We start from the raw sequence: 22,700 nt of genomic DNA on the forward strand, positions 1-22,700 counted from the left end.
ACACACACAACGCGCACACACACACAACACACACACAACACACACACACAACACACATACCACACACACACAACACACACACACACACAACACACATACCACACACACACAACACACACACAACACGCACGCACACACACACCACACACACACACCCATACACACACACGCACACAACACACAACACACACACAACACACATACACAACACACACACACAACACACGCACACACAACACACACGCAACACACACGCAACACACACACCACACACACGCACACGCAACACACAACACACACACAACATACACACACACAACGCACACACACACTCAACACACACACACGCACACACAACACACACACACACGCAACACACACACACGCACACACACACAACACACACGCACACACGACACAACACACACGCACACACACAACACATACACAGACATGCTTATAAAGTTGTGCAAATTCAATGACCTAAAAGTAGTATAAGGAGATCAGATGGAAATTTTATGCTGTAAATGTCCCAGCTGCATACTCTAAAGGGTAGAGCCAACAGTAGTAACACAATTTAATGATACTGTGGGTAAATATGTTACTTTAGCTATTATGAAATGTACCCATGATGTGATTGTGATCTGTTTTGTACTGTAGGCTGGAGGACTTGAAGTGGGTGTGTAACCAACCAACAGTGTAGGTGTGTAGTGTATGCACGTACGTGTGTGTGTGTGTGTGTGTGTGTGTGTGTGTGTGTGTGTGTGTGTGTGTGTGTGTGTGTGTGTGTGTGTGTGTGTGTGTGTGTGTGCATGTGTATTTATGCTTGGTGCCCAGCATTAAGTAAATTCCAAGTCTGTGTCTTAATTATGGGTGAAGAATTGTCCAGGTGGGACTTGGATACTCACACCTTCACCTGTGAGACACGGTACACACTTTCGTGTCTGCCCCAAGAGGATTTGTCTACACTAACTCACAGCAGCTGAGTAGGTCACAGGTGTCCCAGTGATGGTTTACTGGGTTGAAGTGATTGTGCTAGCACAGTAGCCATAGGCTGTTTTGTATTGTGTAGTGTAGTGTACAGTTGTCATTATTTCACATACATCTCCACTACAGAGGCTGTAGTAAGTAAATGTGCCTGTGTTTTGTATGTAATTGTATGACATGTAGAATTTGTAATGTTACAAATTACAGTAAGATACTGTATATTTCATCCTGGCACAACAAAGCTATAGTGTATAACTGTGTTTGAATGATATGTATAAGTTATCCGATTGCCAGCTGAATTCCTGGCGACTACTAGCCAAATCACTGAAATGCACCATATTACCCTTAGCATACACAAAACTACTTAGTAATCATATATCTAAATACTCGCTATGAAATAATTAACTCAATTGTGTTGTTTTTGTTTACATAATACTAACCGCAATGAAGTTATTACTCTGCAAAGTCTAAACATTGGTAAAAACCAGCCCAAACAAACAACAGAATCTCAACTAACTATCTACAAAGGTGCCTTACACTCCAAATAACTATTTGATACAGTTTACTTACAGTGCGATCCATTCCACAGCTGGTTTCTTTGTGATTTGTCCCATTTTTGCTGTTGTGCATGTGTATCTGCACTCGTGACCACCATGCCATGTCAACTCAAAGTGTGATTTAATTCGCCTATTGTGAAAGGTTACACATTAAGCTATTACATACAAATGCGCACTAGTCCGGGAAGGATCCAGTTATCCCAGAAACGGGACCCCTATGGGTGTGTCTGCTTTAGCACTAGCAAATCTTACTATTACATGCACTAAACAGTTTATAGCGAAGCTAGATTTTATTTCCTACATGATTGATAATGCCATGTCACCGTATGGCAGCTACTGCCATAATGGGTTTGTATGTATAAGACAGAATGGGCTAGTTTTGGCAAGATGTGAAATTATTGTACACATGCTACACTGTAATACAAATTGTGATGGTATCCATTTTTGATGTTGTTCCGCTCTAACTAGTCACCTATTGTTCTCACAGGTCAGAGACAAGATGGGGTATGTGTTGAAGATGGTACAGTATTCTAGTGGAGAACCTGTAGCTGCTGAGTACAGGGAGTGATCAGCTGGGAGGAGTTCCTCAATTGTGAAATTGTAAGAATTGGTTTTGTTTGTACCTGTATATTATAGTTATGTCATTAACACAATTTGAGGTGTAGCAGTGGTCCCTTTGTTATCCGACCATTGATTGTCTGAATCTTCCATTATCCAAACTGTGACGGCTATTCTATTAGAGTGTTTGTCTAAAGTTTTTGTTCCATTAGAGTACAGTAGACCCTCGGTTATCCGACCCTTGTTTATCTGAAATTGAAAAAGACTGTTCTATTAGAGTATTTCAACAGAGCTATATACATATATAAATGTATGGGCTTCATTTATCCAAACAATTCACTTATCTGCAGCATGAGACATTTGTACATCGGGATTCAGATAACCCTAAACCTAGGGTCCACTATAATTTAGCAGGCTCTGTATATAAACAAATAAGGGATTCTATTATTCAAACTTTCAATTATTTGAACACACTCAGAACCCAGTGAGTTCAGATAATAGAGAGACCATTGTATTATATTGGATTTGCAAATGGGGGTCTTACACACACATCCAATTTTTAAGATCAATATATGTGACCAGATTTTACAAAACCAATCCAGATCACACAGCTGGCAAAATCACTCCAGTGGATAGCTACACTATCGTACCAATAGTTTTGACCCTCACTACCACTCAAACTGCTCGAGGCTGGTTTCAACAGACATCTTTTCTGGGTGGTGTGTAGAGCTCGAATGGTGGTTTCTGGTCTTGTGAAGCCCCTGGCTTGGCAAGAATCACACTGGTTTACTGGTGGACAGCGTTGTAAAGTTGGCCAGACGTTTTTTGTGCTGATTTTGCTACATATCAGCCACTGAGGAGCCAGCACAGCCCTGTAATCTCATGTCTGGACTCCAATCGTGGTCTGCCTCCATTTTGAAGTCTATTCCTTGCCCACCCTGCCACCCCCCACCCCTTTGTGAGCACTCGTGATACTACTTCGCTCATCCAACTGCTCAGATTTTCTATCTTATTTGGTGGGAAACTCTACAAGCAGCTACAAGTACTGGAAGTGGTCTGGAAGGTAATAGACTGATGCACTTTTATGTAAATTTCATACACGTGCTTGCTATCCTTAGCAAGTTATGCTGACTTGAATTCTTTAAAACCATTTATCTTGATGTGCGATTTGGATCATTTTTCCAAAATCCAGTCACATATATTGAACTAAAATTTTCTTGACATTCACATATGTTGTGTAACTGAACTCTCTGCTGGGTATCCCAGTGGAGCAGTCAGCTACACATTCTATTAGAGCACCCAGCTACAGTAGGAGTCAAAATGTAGTGAGTTCAGTTACTAATTCCATACCTGTTTCACTGCCCATACAAAAGCCTCAATAGTAGCAGTGAAATTTATCCCGTATTTCACTGGTAGCAGTGAAAAAGTTGTAATTGCAATTTCATTGGCTAGAATTTATGTTAACAATGTAGCACCAATGTGCATAGCAACATTAATGCACAGCATGTGTATATGTATTATGCAGCGAGTATGGTATTAACTGGGAATAGCATGGGTATAGCAGTGAAATTTGGGATAAATATCATGAGTGTTGTATTGGAAATGGGGATAAATTTCACTGCTATACCCATGCTATTACTAGTACAAACAAGTCACCATGCAGACAGTTTAGCTATAAACAAGCCACCCTGTAAAGAGTTCAAATGTGTTTCAAGCCACCCTGAAGATAGTTCAGCTACAAACATATCACCTTCTAAAGAGTTCAGTTACAAACAGGTCACCCTGTAGAGTAGCTCAGCTACATTACAAGTCACTCAGTAGAGTTCACCTACATAACAAAAGTCTTCCTGTAGTGAGTTTAAGTACATTACAAGTCTCCTTATAGGGACTTCAGCCACATTACAAGCCACGGGACACACTATCATGTGTATTGATGCTGTTTTTTGTATAGGATGTACCAGATTATGAGGTGTTATGGTGGATAGAAAAACAGAAGCCAGGAAACTGTGTGCCTCTCTAATCTATACCTCTGGAACCACTGGACCATCAAAGGTACACACACATGTGCACTACACATATTATCACGCACATCACCAGTATTCACTACATCCCATGTTTACCTCTAAGGTGTTCTTAAGCGTTCCCTTCATAGCATCTGGTTGAGCAAACCACACAGTAGCACCAGAACACAGTGGAGCAATGATACCCTGTATAGAGAACAATGTGACATACAGGATGCTGTATGGTTTTGAGAATAGACTAAACAAAGGTCACACGCATGCATGCATGCATGCACGCACACATATTTTTGCACACACATGTGGCACTGCTGTATGTAATAAAGGATGTTAACTCACAATCATTTGAGCTGCAATATGACTGAGTGGTAGATAACTGACTAACTGATCCTCCTATTGGGAGACACACACACACTGTATGTACAGTATGTACAGTGGTAAGTTCATTATTAGGACTATCTGACCTCAATATAAAGAGATGGCTTGAACTTATATAACAAAATCACAAAGCACACTTTAGCTACTGTACATATACACACACTGTACACTCAAAGAGATATGAGGTAGTATACATACAATACAATATACACATAGTACACATTCAACTCACAAAGGTCATGTTGTATAGTTCTACACAAATCCTAGCAGTCCATGTGATGTTATCATGACTGACCATTACACCCTACACCAATGTGATCACATGACAGCACGCGGCACCATTTCTTTCTGTATGTGTGGATTGCAGAGGTTCTTTTCAAACAGTTCTTGATTTGAAATGCTGCGTAATGGGTTGAACATAGCTGACGATGAAGTGTAATGGATACTTCACTTTTCAGACGATAATTGGGGTGCACAGCACCATTTTAGAAGTAGTATGTGTGGGTTCACCAGTCATAATAATTATTTACAAAAAAGTTAACAAACAAGTACACAGGAATTTTCAACTAGAGTAGGGACCATAGCACATTGATAAAAGTACTGAAACAAGCTGGAGTAGTGCACGATATTAAATCATGGTAAAACAATAAGAAGTGTTGTATCCCTTCTAGAGGTGCACCGATATGGGAATTTACCAATTTTCCGATAACCGATATATTTACTACAAAATTACCGATTCCAATACCGATACCGATATTAGTAAAAAGAACTGAGTGATATTAATGTGTATAAACAAAAATCAAATAGCAATAGAGAGAGCTGTTAGAACTTAAACTGTTTGTTTAATCAACTAAATGCTTGTTGTACTTAATACTTAAGAATATTTCTGCATGTTCTGGACTTAATCTGTTTCTTTTTTATTATATAGGTTCCCAACTCCAGAAAACAGCCGTTCAGATGGAACACTAGTCGGTGGAGCACTCAAAAACCGCTGTGCCATATTTCCCAACAATGAATATCTTCTGCCATTATCATGCCACCACTTCAAAGGGTCACCTTTTTTGTAGTCAATAAGTGGTTCTAATAAATAATTATCCACCATTCCTTCAGCTCCTCCTCCCACATCACTAGTTGCCCCAGCTTCCTCCAGTAGTTCAGTAAAACACTCCCATACTTTGCTAGATGATGACTGTCATTGTCCTCTGAAGTGGTGGTATGGTCATGGCGTGCCCTCTTGTTAGGGGGTTCATCAGCACCTGAAGTGTAGTTGCAATTATCAATCAAATATTCTCTAGTCAGTTGTGGTGTTTCTGTTTCCATGTAAAAGTGATGCTTGAATCGTGGATCTAGAATAGTAGCAACACAAAGCTCATCTATCTGCTCAATGCCATCGAATCTGCATTCCAATGAGGTCAGCATCTCTGATTTCATGGTCCTTATTCCAGCATCATCATGATGTTTGTTAAACATTCTTTTCAAGATCTTCACCAATGGTATCACAGCTGAAATGCATGCTGGATTTGTTGCGATTATCTTGGTTACTTCTTCAATTGGTTTCAGAAGTGCAATTAGTTGTCTAATTATATCAAGTTGGTGGCAGTTCAGCGTTGTGATACCACCATGCTCAGTGGAATAAGCAGCCAGTGCCATTTTTTGCTCATAGATGGATTCAAGCATGAAGAGTGTCGAGTTCCATCGTGCTGGTTCATCTTGCTGCAATTTATGTTTTGGTATATCAAGACACTCACGTATTTCATTCAGTAAATTATAGGCGAGTGTTGAACACTTAAAGTGGCCTACAATACTTCTTGCTACAGCCAGAACGCCAATGACCACCCGCTGTGACATCACACCATCCATTCATTAACAACTAGCTGAAGTTAGTGCACAAAACAGCCAAACCCACTCAGATTAGCATTTTTGATGGCCTTCTTCATGTTGCTGGCATTATCGGTCAACACTTAATGGATTTGTTCCATTGATATCTTCCAGTATTCAATCATCGATTCTATGCTTTCACATATCTTTTCCCCCGAGTGTGACCCATCTAAATACTTTACATGTAAGACTGCAGATTTTCTCACAAAACTATCTTCTAACCAATGAGCAGTGAGGCTGATCAATGATTAGTTGGTCAAGCTAGTGCTCCAAACATCAGTGGTTAAACTGAAATATGTTACATCTTTCAACACCACAACTAGCTTTGAATTGATAGCACTTGCAATACCAGGGACAACATCCTCAGTAAAGTAGCGGCGACTTGGCAATGTGTATCTGGGCTCCAAGGTCTTAAGCAATGCAGTAAAACCTGTGTCTGATACAATTGAATATGGTTGAAAATCCAAAGCCATCATTTCAGCTATCTTATGATGCACACGAATTGCACGGGGATCATTGATGTCCCATGTTTTGACCTTGCCTCTGTTTCTACCAGTGATAACTGCTTCATTCCTGTTTCCTTTGGATCCTTCCACGCATTCTTTTCAGCTGCTTCTTTTTCTTTTAGCTCCTGCACCTTCTTCTTCTCTTCATAGTCTTTGAAATCTATAGGGTGCTCCCTCCTCAGATGGTGTATTAAATTGGAGGTGTTAAAAGTTTCAACTGTGAGGCCACCACGGGATACATCATTCTCACAACACTGGCAAACTGCGAAACGCTGGTTGCGCTTTTAAAGTATTCCCAAATAACTGCTTTGACACGTGGCATTGTTACATACACCCAATTTCAAGCGCATGCGTTACGGTAATGGCTTGATGGGCGCCGAGTTAATAGTGTTTCTCTTGCCAGCTTTAAATAAAAACGCTTTAGGCATTACATATTACAGACACTGTGAGCTACAAAAGAGATGTTTTGCAATAGTGTACACTTACCTTTCTTGCTTATCACATGATGTAGGCTTTTATTAGTGCGTAATGCAGGCGATCTACGCTTAATGAATGATCGTTACGAAGCGATTTCACAAGGTGCATGTTTAATAATAATAAGTATAATAATGTTATACATATCGGTAATTTCGACTGTGTTTTACCGATAACCGATAATGCATATCGGTACCGATACCGATATTCATATCGGTGCACCCCTAATCCCTTCTGTGCTCAAGATACCATAATTGATATGCACAGTAGGGATATAACACTTCTTATTGTTTTACTGTGATTTAATATCGTGCACTATTCCAGCTTGTTTCAGTACTTTTTATCGATGTGCTATGGTCCCTACTCTAGTTGAAAATTCCAATTTTTTCTGTGTACTTGTACAATATGAATTTATGTGTTTTGTTGTCCTACTATTCCAGTAACAGTGATGGAGAGGTTTGTTTTCGTGGTCGACATGTGTTCATGGGTTACCTGAAGGAGGAGAGGAAGACAAGAGAAGTACTTGATGAAGATGGATGGCTTCACTCTGGAGATGTTGGTAATGTGGATGATATTGGTGAGTGATACATGTAGCATTAACATGCATACCATTGGGGCTACAGAAACGAGACAAAAATTTTAAAACTTTTCATTAGCATGGTGTATAGTTTAATTTGTGTTGCTTCTCTGAGTATTGGCTCGATTAAAACTTGCAAATTTTTACTTTGTGGCTTGCATAATTTTATGAAGTTTTTCTCAAAATGCATGCATGTGCAAACATAGATAATACACGTAATAAAGGATTGGCAACGCGCATAGCAACTATTAGACAATCCTCGTTACGGTCGCGTGACCTATTATGTAACTTATGCGCGTCTATCGTCATAGATACGGCTACCCCACAGAATGAATCTCTGAATGAATGCTCCGCTTTATCGTTCCCAGTGCTGTTATTTCGCTATCCAGTAGTAGAGAGGAACTACTCATGTATTCAGTATCGATTGTAGTGAGCTATCAGCTAGCGGATTTTGGGCGCTGTTAGCAACTTGGTGAGTCGTGGGATTGGAGTCTTATTTACCGTGGCACAGGAGTATCGAATCCTATGAAGGATTCAATGCGCTCCTGGTAGCCAGCTGCAGTAGGTCATAATAAGGATGGGCTATGTAAACCAGGATTTAAGCCGATTGGCTGTTCGTAATAGGGCTTCAGCAGCAATACTACCTTATGTATCCAGTGGCAATGTGTGTTTTTTAATGGACTGATGAATATTGTGTGTATATTGGATATTTGTTTCCCCAGTAAACACCAGGTACCCACTGATGTTGCTGTGACAGCTCACCAGGTCCCCAACTGTATACAGCTGGTGCAATGTGAGTAAAGTTTGTTGTTCAAGGAATCACCAGATTGGCATAACTGGGAATCAAACCTGGAACCTTTCAATTACCAGGCCAGTTCTCTAGCCACTTGGCTATGCTGCCTCACTGTCCTTGTCTCAACTTTGTGGTCATTGTGTAACTTTGGGTTCTGCAACTTCTCCCTGTGAGATCTAAACCTGGACAGTCCTGTGGATTACTACCTGTCCCAGGAGGATTCTGCACAAGATACTAGTGCCTGAGTGGTACACAGGCATCCCAGTGTTGGTTTGCTGGGTGGCAATAATTGCTTCTCACAGCTTCCGGCTTAGGCTCTGTGTGGTGTGTGTGTGTGTGTGTGTGTGTGTGGGGGGGGGGTGCATGTGCGGAGGACAAGAGTTCAGCACTCCATTCTATTTTTGTCGCGTTGTTCACATGTGATGTGTTGTTTCATTAGGCCATGGTATGTGTTGTATTGTGTGGGAATGCCGGGGTCGGTCACTCAGAAAATCCTTGAAATTCGGCTATCAAAATTGCAGCAAGTTTCAATGGTGATATTTCAGAAAATCTCCTTTTATACCTGGGGCTAATTGTTTGTAGGAAACCATACCAAGGGGCCATATTTACTCCAGAAACCATGGTAGATCTTGCAATGGCTGTTGTTTTAGGTATGTGGAAAGTATTCGAAAAAAATAATTGACAAATTTCTGAACTTTGATCAACAATATTTTACTGAGTGAGAGACCTCTCGACCAACATCCCTAAATTGTGTAATGTTTAGGGATTTCAAGTATTTGATTAGAATTTCAATAATATAAATCTTTATCTAGGTGCTTACTAGGATTATTTCACTACTACTATTGCATGAAATGAGTAGCCGCCAGGACCTCAGTGGAGATGCAGGTGTGCTTTGCACAAATCAATTAATGGAGCATCCATCAGTCAATTATCTAGCTAACTCTAAGCTATCCTGGAAGCCTCAAAGGATGTGTCTGTCACATACGGTTCTTATAATCAAGAACAGAAGCAAAAATATTTTATGTGTGATTTCAGAGTTCAGAATTTTTAAGATTTTCTTTCTGAGATTGTATGTGAGAGTCCCATGTCATTTGTGACTCCTAGGGTTGTGATTTTGCTGCTGTTTTATCTGATCTGAATATTACTGGTGTTTGAATTCATTGAATGCTTTATTAGAGTAGCGAGTGTTCTATTAGAGAAGTTAAATGATTTTTTTCATGTTTTGCAAATGTGTTGAGAGATTTTGTACAAAACTTCATTTATCAGGTATCTGAGCTGCAGGTGGTCCCTAGGAGTTCAGATAACTAGTGTATGTTTATATCAATTATTATAATATAGCAGAGTCTAGCTAGACGTTAATCCACAACATCAGTTTCCAGCGCTTGAAGGGACTGTCTATTTTTGTGACAAACACAAGGATGTCACTTGATATCCAGTAGATGGTATTTGCTGTGAGCTGCTACATTTACAAACACGTTCATTATTCCCTGTCTAAGCTTGAAGTCATGGTACACTACTCTTTACCACCAACAGCTCCTTCATGTTGATAATATGCTCCATATTCCACTACACCTTTTATATCCCATTTTCACATACTTTGATGGCTAACGCCACATCTGAATTTGAGCTCGTGCATATTTGCATTCCACCACCATAACATTGAGCTCTCTTGTGCTGAATAGTAACTTGATGCTTCTCCACATGGTACCACGATAAAACTCCAAAACCCAGCACAATGAAACAGCTTCAAACCATAGTTCGATAAGTGGTACGCCTGCACAAAACAAAGAATTCCACTCTATTAACGGTTACAATTAATTCTTTATACATTGTTATCACCAAAATTTTCTTACCTCAATTATGTAGCTACGATCCAGCTACTAAGGTTATTAAAGTAAGCACAGTATTAGAATAGTTCTTGTGCTTATAATGCATTATTTAAAGGCGTATAGTTAACATCGTATCGCCACGCGCAGGTTGCCTCTTCACGTCTGAGCAAGCTTGAGTCCCTTGGTCAGCAAGTAATTAATTCTGGTGCCACGCCCGGTTCTTCACAATCTGATTGGAGGCCATCAATTTTCCAGCTACACTGCCTGCAGGCCGGGTACATCACTGAAAGTGTATCTACAAATAAACCAAAGAAAGATAGCTTTGAGATAGAGTACTAAAAGTTCGAGTAAAAATATTTTCGTGGGTTGTCCACCTACGAAAATATTTTTACTCGAAAATTTCTGAAACAATATTTTTACATGACAATTTCTCTGCCTACGGTAGTTGAAGTCATGTTAACTATCTTATACTCTAAATAATAGTTAGACATCAAAACACTGGGTTCTACGGAATTTAGAAACCTGAAAGGCCCTGTGTTGTGGTGCACAACCAAAGCAAGGGCACTATTACAGGGTCTTAACTAATATAGACCACAGCTCGTCGTTGTACTTTCACTGCTGCTTGTTGTACCTTCACAGCTGCTTGTGACACTACAAATGTAGCATTAACAGGCCCAATACACCTCCCTGTAACTTGTAATGGGTGTTACAGCACCTTGCTATCCAGTTAAATGCTATCCAGTCAAATTGGTGTTTTTTATCACCCCAGATACAGGGATCTATTGAGACATGAACAAGGGATCTACAGGATTTAGATACCCAATGAAATTCGAGTATTTCACCTTGCTGTGGTCTAAAGTTTGATCATTATCCTACAGTTTGTCTATTGTCACTGACTAAAATTCCAATTTCATTGCTATAACAATATTTTACTGTACATACTCTTAATTGTACAGGGTGTGTGTGTTGATTTTAAAATCAGTGCATAATGTTAAGGGTGCTCTTTACAGTTCCGCGTTTGGCTTTCCGTAAATTATGTTTTCTGCTATAAGTTACGAATGGATTAAACCATTCCGCTACACTCTTTTTATTTGCAATAATCGCTATCACTACTGCACAGTTTAGTCCAAATCCCATGTCTTAACTCGCTGTAGAAGGTGAGTTATAATTTTTCACTTCTAACTAGAACTAGTCCCACAGTTTACGCCCTAAAGACTTGATTCTTTAAAAATACATCATTGAAAACTGTACAAGCAAACGTGCATTTCTATTTTTGTTCTCTGGCTTCTCAGTTATAAGATACTCCTCTTCCACTTTTGTGCTGGCACTAATCAGTCTTCTTTACCCCCACGCCATTCCTTGTCAGAAGTTGCCAGAAGGAGCTATCAAAAAATGACAAACACTTTTTTAATGCACAAATACCATGGTTGCCCATCTGAAATTTTCGTGCCTATCGGTTCTAAAATGACGAACTAGTTCTAATTTTAGTATCAAGGTGTAGAAACTGAGGAGCCTGCAGCCATAGTTATTGTTTCTTAATTGCATAGCCAGAAAATAATCAATCAATTACAAATCGCTATATTCATTAGACCACGATGGAGAAGATACAACACCAGTCAAAACGCAACCATTCCAAAAAATGCGTATTTCGTCAGTTTTATTTGCTAACGCCGTTAAAATAAAATTTCTAAATACCACACGCACTAAGTCTGCAACCATCACTAGCGCCATCATAACTTGCCTATGAAAGCCTTGATCCACACATAATTCTACGTACATAATGTTACATCATCGTTCTAACACGTGGTAGTTAATTAGTAACGAAGCTGCTTTCGTGAGGTAGCTACATCGCCGAGTTTTGAAAAGCTAAGTACCGCATTCAAGCTTGGTACACTATTGTATTATACATTGCATACAGTATTTTCAAGCATTGTTAGCAACAATAATGTTTACGCTAGTCTATAGTATAGTTAAATAATGTGTCGCACTATTACAAGAGTTGATCAAAAATTTACAAAAAAAATAAAAAACAAAACAAAAAAAAAAACAGGTCAATTTGATTACTTCCAAGTCTCCATCTTCTATGACTTCCAAGTCTCCAGTATCTGATGACAACCACTCATCACCATGCTCCAGTGCAGCCAGAAATGATAAGCAGTGCTGTCTCTGTGGGGGGAAGACAGTACAATGTCACAATACAAAAAGGTTTGAGCACAAGTAAAAAGCTTCATCACACAACACCGTGATCAAAGTTTACAAGGTGAGGAATGATCTGTAGGAAGCATGTGATAGAGGCACAGAGGTACTGTAATAATGACGGCTATGTGCCTAAGTGGAAAAGGGTCAGCACCTGTGGGACACCCCTAGATAATAATAAAAGGTGTGGTAATCTAATTTGTGCCGATTTGGAGTGTGAAAGGTTAATAAATCCATCATTTGCACCACTGAATGAGATTAAGGTCTTGTTTAATCTACACAGTCTTGAGAGCACTTTTGTGCTGTGTCAAAAATGTTACTGCTATGCATACAATGTATTCCACCCCAAGGAAATTTGTAAATTATGTGGAGCCATCCCTAAGGCAGGTGAAACTTTCAACCGACACAGTCCTGATTCACGAAAAGTAACCAAACACTTGAGGAAAACAATAGATAGTGATATCAATATTACCCCACAAGACATACTGTGCCACAGTTGTTATAAGCTACATAACAACATACTAAAAGAAGTGAGGAATCCAGGCAATGTAGGGTCAAATGATACACTACAGGACAAAATGCATGAATGAGCATCCACTGTTAATGATAAAGGAACAAACATACTTACCAAGTCCATTTTGAATGCAGTCATATTTGTGGCTGAACATTTGATACACCAGAAAGCAGTGCTTCTTCCATGGGTGTGCAATGTATTTCTGGACACACACTCACAGGCACTAGCAGGAAGTGAGCCAACACCATCACCAATCCTGGAGGTTGGAGAAAGCACTGTTAAGTTTAGTTCACGCTGGCTCCTTAACCAGCTGATTTTATACCTTAACCAACACATGTCATACAAATGCATACACAAAAGGTTTGGAACAATATCGTATCGTAAGGGAGGAGACATACTGACTAGTCTTTCATGGGCACTAAGTAACAGTAGCATGCATGTTGATGATGATGAAACAATTCACGCTACTATTCTTGAGCACGAAATGACAGATAAACTAATACTCTACAAGGCAAGCAAAATTGTGAATCGCTTACTGCAAGAAGAATCCAAGAGGTTATCAAAAGATGAAAGTTTATTGTACTTTAATGTGGACACATACTTAGACAATATAAACTCTTTACTGGTACAATTTTTAACATCAGCGGTAAGTACAAGGTAAGAAGCAAGTACCTCAGAAGGACAGTTAAGCAGCCATGTTGAAAAGGTTCGCATTTACTTTATACTATGTCTACTGTTTTTTGTAAAAACCCCAAACAGCCAACATCAATACACAACATCCTTGCTGATGCAGTAGAAGTTTGTTCTGGATCACGTCATCTATTAAAGATATTAAACAGACTAGTTCATCAGATACACATGACAGATTTGTTACCCAACATGCAGAAAGTAGATGGTGTAAAGATGTATGGGACGAGCTGAACAGCAATGTATTTACAATAGCATCTGTCGATAATTTTGATATACTAAAAAGCCATTCAGCAGTATACTGTGGAGATCAAAATCGTAGCTATCATGGTACTACCTTACAACTTGTACAGCCAGATCCATCACTTATTTACCATCCTACAGCCATGGAGACAATGTTATGACACCACAACCTGCTATAGAAGACACACCACAGCCACTAACATACACTCAACATCAAAGGAGATCATCATCTCCAGGTAACTCTCCACATAAGTTGGGTAAAGTTGGACCGAAACGAATGAGAACAGTTACACCAAGAGATCTAACAAAATCCATTAGTGAAAGTAGCCTGGAGAACTGGTTGTCTGATACCCAGTCTGTAGGGATTAACTTGATTGGACAGCCACCTGTAACAACATTAACGCTTAGCAATTTTTTTGAGAATGTAAACGAACACAAAAAAAAACAAGAGGAACTCAAAGAAAATGTGTTAATGTATGTATTTCAAAAATGTTCACTTTACCAACATTCCAATTAAGCCACCATTTTGAGAGACATGCGGTACTTTTTAAATGCAAGTTTTCCTATTCAACTACAAGCTTCACATGTACACTATATGGAACTGATCAATGAAAACCATGATAGTGACAAAACAATGTCTTTGGTAGCAGAGGAAGCGTTAGAAAAGTTTGAAGAAAAAGTACAAGAAGGCTGGATAGTGCTTGTTGGGGATGGAAAAACGTACCAGCATTTAATGAACATCAAAACTATGTACGGCAAGGCATTAGATAAACTATTGATTTTTCCTGGTGACTGGCACATATTAAAGAATTTTCAACCAGTTCTTATGAAGCTATATTATAACACTGGCCTAAGGGAGCTAGCTAAGATATCAGGTTTTCAGGGTGCAACACTTACTTCACTGGAAGGTTGCAGTAACTTTAAGTGCACATACCAATTTTTACTGCAAGTTTGGGAAGCTCTGTACAAAGAAATGTTAAATGTGTACATTACAAACACTGATTCAAAGAATATTTTTGAAAGTGCTAGGTGTATCATAGCTACTGCTATACAAGAAAGCCAAACAACGGACAGTATAGCTTTACGAAGCAAACAATTACTAAATGATTCTAATGTATACAATAAGTTTCTTAATTTTGCCCAGCAACAAATGGACGACACATGGAAATTATGGGTGCAATTTTTATTTCATGATTGCTACTGCTACATTAATCTCTACTTAGCAATTAGAGGAAGCAACTGGGGCATGCGCTTGTCTAGCCTAAAATTGATGGCCCCTCTGTTTGGAGTATTTGACCACACTACATACCAAAGAATAATTCCACATCACTTGGCAGATATCCAAAAATATCCTGGATCAATTTTAACATGCTTACAGTCTGGTGGGTTTACAGTCAACATTACAGGACAGAAGTGGCACGCAGTAGCACTTGATGAGGCACATGAAATGTGCATAAATAAATACCTAAAGGCTACTGTTGTGCGCCCCACTGATGCTTACATACAGAAGACTACACTATTTCACAATGATAGAATTAAGATTTATAAGAACCTAGAAGAACAGTTATTTCCTGAGAAAGGTAAAGTAGCCACACAGACCAACACCATTACAGATACCACACCATTAACTAAGCAGCAAGAAGAGAACATCATGCAAATGTGCACAGCAATTAAAACCAACAAACTATTTTAACTACCACTGACTACTAACAACAGAGGAATACTTAATGTATTTACAGGACAAAAAGCAACAACAGAACAAGCAACTGATATGTTAAACTGTCAACAAATAGGTAACCAGCCTTTTGAAACATATGTAAAGTATTATATATTGAAACAACCAAGTACTGTTAATGCACCGGTCCGACGCAAGAGAATACTAACAATGAAGATAGATAAACCCAAGAAGACAAGATCAAGCCACAAAGAAAAAGATTTCAATCAAATGTAACAATGTATGCGTAGACAGTTGGCATGGTGTAAGCATAACTCACAATCTGACATCGTTGATGATGAGATGCAATACTCATTGTACCCACGAGCTCTTGCAGATGAAGAAGGTCATCCTCACAAAGGCAGCAAAAGTCACTGGACAGACAAACTACAGAGTCGTTACAGAACAACAGAACCACCACTTTTTACTATCTGTCCACCATGGACACCACAAGTTGTACTACTAGATGCTATGTTTTTAATTAACATTAAACTATTACGATGAAACAAAACAATACAAGATAACAGTTTATTACTTTTTAACCGGGTCATAATTCAGTACTATAAAGTAGGAACTAATGAAATACATTTAATATTTGACAAGCCCAGAAGAAGGGATTTCAACCCTAAAGCATTTGAACATCGTAGATGATACAACAAAACAAACACTGAACATCAACATTGTACTTTTTTCGCAACCACCAATATACCACCTAGATGGCAGGACTATTTAGACTGCAGAGAACGTAAGTGTTCCATCATTGAATCAATAGGATTTTTCTTACTGCAGCAAGGTAGATTATTACTAAGGGGAACCCAAAAATTAATCTTATCTGGATGTTTCTCAGGAGCAATGAGAATGATGCTATCAGAATGATGCTATCATTTTGTCTGCCAATAAATTAGTTCCTGAACTAACAACTACATATTGATCCAATGCAGAAGAGGTTGACAATAGGATATGGAGACGCGCATGCCAATCATGTGCCAACAAAATACTGATTCATTCTCCAGACACTGACATGTATAACATAGGTTTAGGTTTACTGAACAGAGACACCAAACAATACGTAATCCAACTGAAATTTTTTCATACAGGCAGCACTGCTGAACAATCCTGACTTAGTTACCTTACCAAGCCACAGTATTTCTGAAATTTTACAGGTTTTGTTTATTTGCACTGGGTGTGACTTTGTATCGTTCTTCAAATCACTAGGGAAGGCAACTATACTTAATAACTTTTATCAGCATGCAGAATTCATAGGTTGCCTACACAAGACTCTGCCAAGTAATAAGGATGATGGATTTTTGGCTTTTATTAGATTGGTAGGCACCAGCTATTTAAAAAAAAAAACATTTATCAGCTTTTACATCACAATATGGTCACGACACACCAAAGCATCTGTTTAATTCACTAGAGGGATTGTTGGATCCAGAAGCAAAGCATAAGAAGTGGCTTCACGAAATACAGTCTGTAGTCAATATTAGAATCACTACTGAGGATGAGAAAGTGCCATCTTACACACCGTTATGGAGACACCGGCTACGTACATGTTGTAGTAGAAATGTGGAGGAATTCATCTCTTTCAGATATCTATTCATCTCTTCCTCCTCCAGAACAGTCCAGTTGGAGATTCTCTGATGGCACCTATACAATTGATTGGGAATCAAGTGAAGTACAGCAAAAAATCCAACGTAGTATAGATTTTTTACTTAAGGGGTGCAGTTGTAAAAAGGGGTGCAAGACCCACATTTGTGGATGCCGAAAGAAAAACAGCTTTTGTGGTCCAGGATGCTTGTGCCTAGGTTGCACAAATGTACGCACTGACAATTCCCGTAATTCCCGTGACAACAGTAATTTTGAAAGTGACAACAGCAGTAGTAGTAGTGACAATGACTTCGATGTGGACTCAGATGATGATACCCTGCAAACAGAAGTAGTCACTGATGATTTTGAAATTTCTGAACTTGTTTAACAATACTATAGTGATTTAGTATTATTTGTATAATTTATATAGCTTATAGTTACAAAGGTAGATATTTAAGGTATTTGAATACAAACTAATCACTAATCATCATTAATCAGCTGTACAGTAATAATTATGTTATATTCTAGAATCTTGCATGGAAAGGCTAAGTCACAAGCTCCAATGCTGCAATCCATTATGTACATGCTCATAAAAGTGCAGTTCACTTCCATATAAAAGTACGCAAATGGTTAATCTTTTCCACACAGAAGGCCTATGCATAGGACCAAAGTGTCATGATAAAACGAGGCTTGTACTACCCACTGCGACTCCACAAGCAAGTCAAAGACTCGCGATATTATAACTGTAATCTGGGTTTGGAAACACAATGTCAAGTTTCGCGAATTTTATAACACATGAAAACTTACATACAGTTACACCATTCATTTCTTTTACTACTGTCTACCAGTCAAGTCCGGAATGGTTGAAAACCTTAAAAATCCACCACGGGTCTAGAACGCCATTTTTAGTTTCCGGTGAAAATAAACTATTTCCGTTTCAGGGGGGTTGCGTTTTGACTGCAACACTTACTTTGCTTCCTTCATGTATATCGCTCTTCTTTCTTCGTTAGTGGCAGGTTATTTTATCATAAAAGACATTTTCTCGTTGGGCGCGCTACATGTTAAACAAGCCACAGACTAATTAGATAATTACTGGGAATCCATTAGTAAACCCCAGCTGTGCTAACCTCAGAAGCCATATGCGAAACTGTACAGAGCAACCTTAATATGTACAGCAAAAGTTATCCACTTTTTCGTGCTAAAAACTATATAGCCATGCTTACTGAGTCCTTCCTCGTGTCCATGACCTATTTTTGATTTCGTTTTCGGATGGAAACAGCCCAAACCAGGCCGTTTCTTCTTGCCAAACCGCCATTATGCATGAGAAGCCATACAAGATCGTACTCAGAGTTACGTTTTTTGGTGTGCACTGCTTGTGGCTAATAGAATCTGTCTTTATTAAACTCAGTATAGGCCAGGAAGCTTAATCTGTCTTGAAGACTTTGTTGCAAGGTGGTTTTTTCGCTCCCTGATTTTTGTACGTGGGCAATTAAATACTCTAATAGAGCAGTCACGTAAATACTCTAATAATGCAGTCAAGTGTATAACAACAATCCTTGCATTGAATTTGACAGCTATTAAAGGCACCAGTAATGTGAATTCTACATCATATTAGCAGACTCTCATTCTGTATGCAGATTACAATTTGATCAGTTTCATGTGTGTTCTGAAAATTAATGTTGACGGTCTTACTATGCAGAATGCAAAATTACACTATTCACAACAGTCTTCATTATCGACCATAATCCAGTAATGGATTAATAAAAAGCACACAAACTAGATGAATAAAAAATTGGAAATTTTAAAATAGGAATAGAGATCGCTGAAAAAAGCCACAAAACAAGAAGGGATTGCTGGGGTGGTAATGTAAACCACAAATCCCTATTTTGACTCGTTTCAAAATGACAGAGCATGTAAATAAAGGTTTATGACAGAAAGTCAAAATAGGGATTTGTGGTGTACATTACCACCCCAGCGATTGGCTTTTTTCAGCAATCCCTATTCCTATTTTAAAATTTCCAATTTTTTTATTCATCTAGTCTATCGAACTTTGATGTAAACCATTAGTCTATCTCACGGAGCAGTTTATGGACTACACTGCACACATTTCATTGTTAATTGCTTATAGTAGGAGATTCCTTAGCGGTCACCTACAGTCTTGTACTGTAGTTTCATATCTTACTACTGGATGTGTTTTGTGTTGTGTAATGTGTGTACTGTACATTGTGTGTATGGTAGGGATTAGTATCCCCCTCTGGTGTCCTATGTAACCATTATAGCACAGGGACAATGATCTGTAGTTTATTTCTATACCAGGGGACTGGAATGTAATTCAGGGTTCCCTGCCGTAATCATATCCAGTAAACCACTGGCAGCATGATGGTCCCCTTTGTTGTTGTCTGTCTTTTATTTTTGGAAAATCACGTGATCAGTATGAGGCAGTGAAGAGTTTGTGTGTGTGTGTGTTGTATGTGTGTGCGTGCCTGTTTGCCTGCATTTACTGCGCCTTAAATGTTGTTACCTTTGGTATTGTTCATTGATGCTTTGCAATAAACATCATTCTTTACTTCCATACACAAATCAAAGATTTGATTTCATAGTCTGTCATACGTACATGTGCAGGGTATACAGATACACACAGCCTGTTTTTCACCTCATTACTAATATTACCACCTGATCCCTATTACAGCTGATGAAGGAGGAGTTACCATTACTCAGTCATTGTTGTGTTATTGGTAATGACCAGAAGTGCCTCACCATGTTGATCACTTTCTTCAAGTGTGAGGTAACTAATTGTATATTGTCTGTGAGCTTTTGTTTTAGTGTACCATATTAACATGGCCACCTGTGGGACCAAAATAGTAAGGCCAATAAGGTGGCCATATTAATGAAATAGCAAAGCACACCTTAGACTTAGTTGTACTTGTCCTGATTCCTGATGAAAGGTTTTACTGTCCATTTAGCTTATTTTTAACCAGGCACATGCCCACAGTTGGCCAAAGGCTGGCTATGGGCATGCACCTGGTTTACTGAAATAGTTTTTGTAAAAAACGTGTGTGTGTGTGTGTGTGTGTGTGTGTGCGTGCCTACTTATGTTTGCTTGTCCGTATGCATCCACACGAGCAAAATGATTAGAAATGGTAAAAAGCAGCCAGGGTGTAAGCATTGAAAGCTAAATTAAGTCTGTATTAAACTTTCACACACATAAACTTTGTGGTTTCTTCTTGGCGGTATGAAATGCAGGTATGGCGATTCTTCATAATACTTCTTGAACGGTCTTCCATTTCAGTTTTAATAGCTTTAAACAACGTTGAAGTTCTGCAATCAAACCAGATGCTATGGAAATCAGGAGTTAATGTGTGCTCTGGTATTCAATTATGAGGCACCAATTGTACTGTTCAATTTTAACACTGTATAATGGGTGGAACATGGTTGAAACTGAAGCAGAAAGGTCACCACACCTCGTGTTTCTCTGCAATCAGTTCAGCTACAGTATATAAAATAAAACACTGAAGCCATGCTGTGCATTACCACAAATCAACACCTTTGTGGTAGTGGAGAAAGAAATGGGACACTGCATGAGGAGGACAGGGTAGGTCCGTAGCCTTAAGCGATGAATAAGCGATGTCAAACATCAAGCCCATAGCCTTATCTGTAGTTGAGTTATGCTTGGCTGGAGGCATCATGCTGTCTCAGTCAGTTAGCAGAAAATTCAGAAAAAAAAAATATATATATATTTTTTTTATGGAGAAGTTAAGACACTATGGGCTTGCTATGCCTAACCAATACCACCAAGCTGTTATTATGAAGGAAAGTGACTCAGAGGCTGAGTGATATTTTTTGACAGGAAAGCCTCAACCTCCATGATCCCTACTATACAATACTATTACTACAAGTACACAAAAAATGGAATTTTCATCTAGAGAGTAGGGACCCTAGCACATCAATAAGAAGTACTGAAGCAAGCTGGAGTAGTGTACGTTATTACTAAATCACAGTAAAACAATAAAAAGTGTTATATATCCTTATTGTGAATTTTTTTTACTTGTTTGGTAACTTTTTTTTGTTATTATGATTGGTTAACCCACACGCACTGCATCAAAAGAAAAAAAAATGGCATTGCATACTCCAGCTACCAATTATTGTCTGAAACCATACGTCAGCTATGTTCAACCCGTTATGCAGCATTACAAATAAAAAACTGTTCGAAAAGCACCTCTGCAATCAAAGTAGCCACTATGAAAAATTCCGCTACAAAGGGAAGCCATCATGTGCTACTGCCAAATCGACACCTTTTGCTGTCAGCAAAGATAAATGGGAGGACACTGGTAAGTCCATGAATAATGTATCGTACGTACTGCGGTATACCAAAAGGCATGTGTCCAGCTGAAGCAATGTCGAACAGTGAAAAAATCAAGCCTGTAGCCTTAGCCATTATCAAGTTGCACTTGTCTGAAGGCATCAGTCATTCAGTTACTCAGCCAGTAGAAAATTTTGTTTAATAATTTAAATAAAAAAATTAAAAAAATCCATAGCAACATTTCAAGTCGATCTGAAGGCTCATCATCATCAGGAAAAGGCAAGGGGGTGATGTTTTTCATGGGTGACGCCCACACCTGTGTAGTCCCTACTATACAGTACTATCGTACTGTATGATACTGTTGTTAGTGTCTCACTACACACACACACAGATGGATGACCTCACACCAACTGACAAATTATCACCAATGGGATTAGCTGTGATGTCACAACTTGGATCACTGGCTACCTCAGGTATAGTGTATGTAATATGGTATATGTGGTATTAGATACTTCACTGTACACTAGAATGTAGTATTGATATGTAATAGGTCCCAGTAAGGTAACCTTTTACTGAGCCGTTAAAATTAATATCGGGATCATGAGAAACTGTTTTAAAGTTTTCTTTTGTTTATTTGTGAACTTTCATTTGTTACTAAATCATTTTATGTTTGAATGAGACATTAAACTCTGTGAAGGACCCATCATTTAATTTTTAGTCCCAAGATTTCTGTATGTCCCATAGTGCTTGTACTTTTCCATGTGTGTGCCTCACTGTATTTCATGTATACAGTGAAGGAGGCAACGGCTGATCCCTTGGTAACAAAATACATCACAGAGGGGATGAAGAAAGTGAACGAAAAAAGTGTATCACGAGCAGCTAAAGTCCAAGTAAGCTACACACT

The 22,700-nt window shown here is 38.8% G+C and overlaps 1 protein-coding gene and 2 long non-coding RNA genes across 8 annotated transcripts in view; 2 read left to right on the plus strand and 1 right to left on the minus strand.

Moving 5' to 3' along the window:
- LOC136253062 (long-chain-fatty-acid--CoA ligase ACSBG2-like) overlaps positions 1–22,700 on the plus strand; it is a 318,134-nt gene that overhangs the window by 295,133 nt on the left and 301 nt on the right. For 3 of the 6 annotated variants that reach the window (XM_066045667.1, XM_066045663.1, XM_066045666.1), the window contains 4 exons: positions 7,797–7,933; positions 21,420–21,472; positions 22,188–22,269; positions 22,589–22,686. In XM_066045667.1, coding sequence (XP_065901739.1) covers positions 7,797–7,933; positions 21,420–21,472; positions 22,188–22,269; positions 22,589–22,686 — 370 coding nt within the window. Of the gene's footprint in view, positions 1–7,796; positions 7,934–10,592; positions 10,621–20,185; positions 20,282–21,419; positions 21,473–22,187; positions 22,270–22,588; positions 22,687–22,700 lie in introns of those variants that run through there. The other 3 variants (XR_010699929.1, XM_066045668.1, XR_010699930.1) reach the window with 3 other exon arrangements.
- Positions 660–4,645, plus strand: LOC136253074 (uncharacterized). The gene is made up of 4 exons (XR_010699939.1): positions 660–703; positions 2,032–2,144; positions 4,054–4,154; positions 4,230–4,645. It is a non-coding gene; the product is annotated as an uncharacterized lncRNA (long non-coding RNA).
- Positions 4,222–4,804, minus strand: LOC136253072 (uncharacterized). The gene is made up of 3 exons (XR_010699938.1): positions 4,731–4,804; positions 4,460–4,513; positions 4,222–4,309 (listed from the first exon to the last, which is right to left on the minus strand). It is a non-coding gene; the product is annotated as an uncharacterized lncRNA (long non-coding RNA).

Source organism: Dysidea avara, chromosome 4, assembly GCF_963678975.1.
Source record: "Dysidea avara chromosome 4, odDysAvar1.4, whole genome shotgun sequence".
In the NCBI taxonomy this organism is placed as follows: domain Eukaryota; kingdom Metazoa; phylum Porifera; class Demospongiae; order Dictyoceratida; family Dysideidae; genus Dysidea; species Dysidea avara.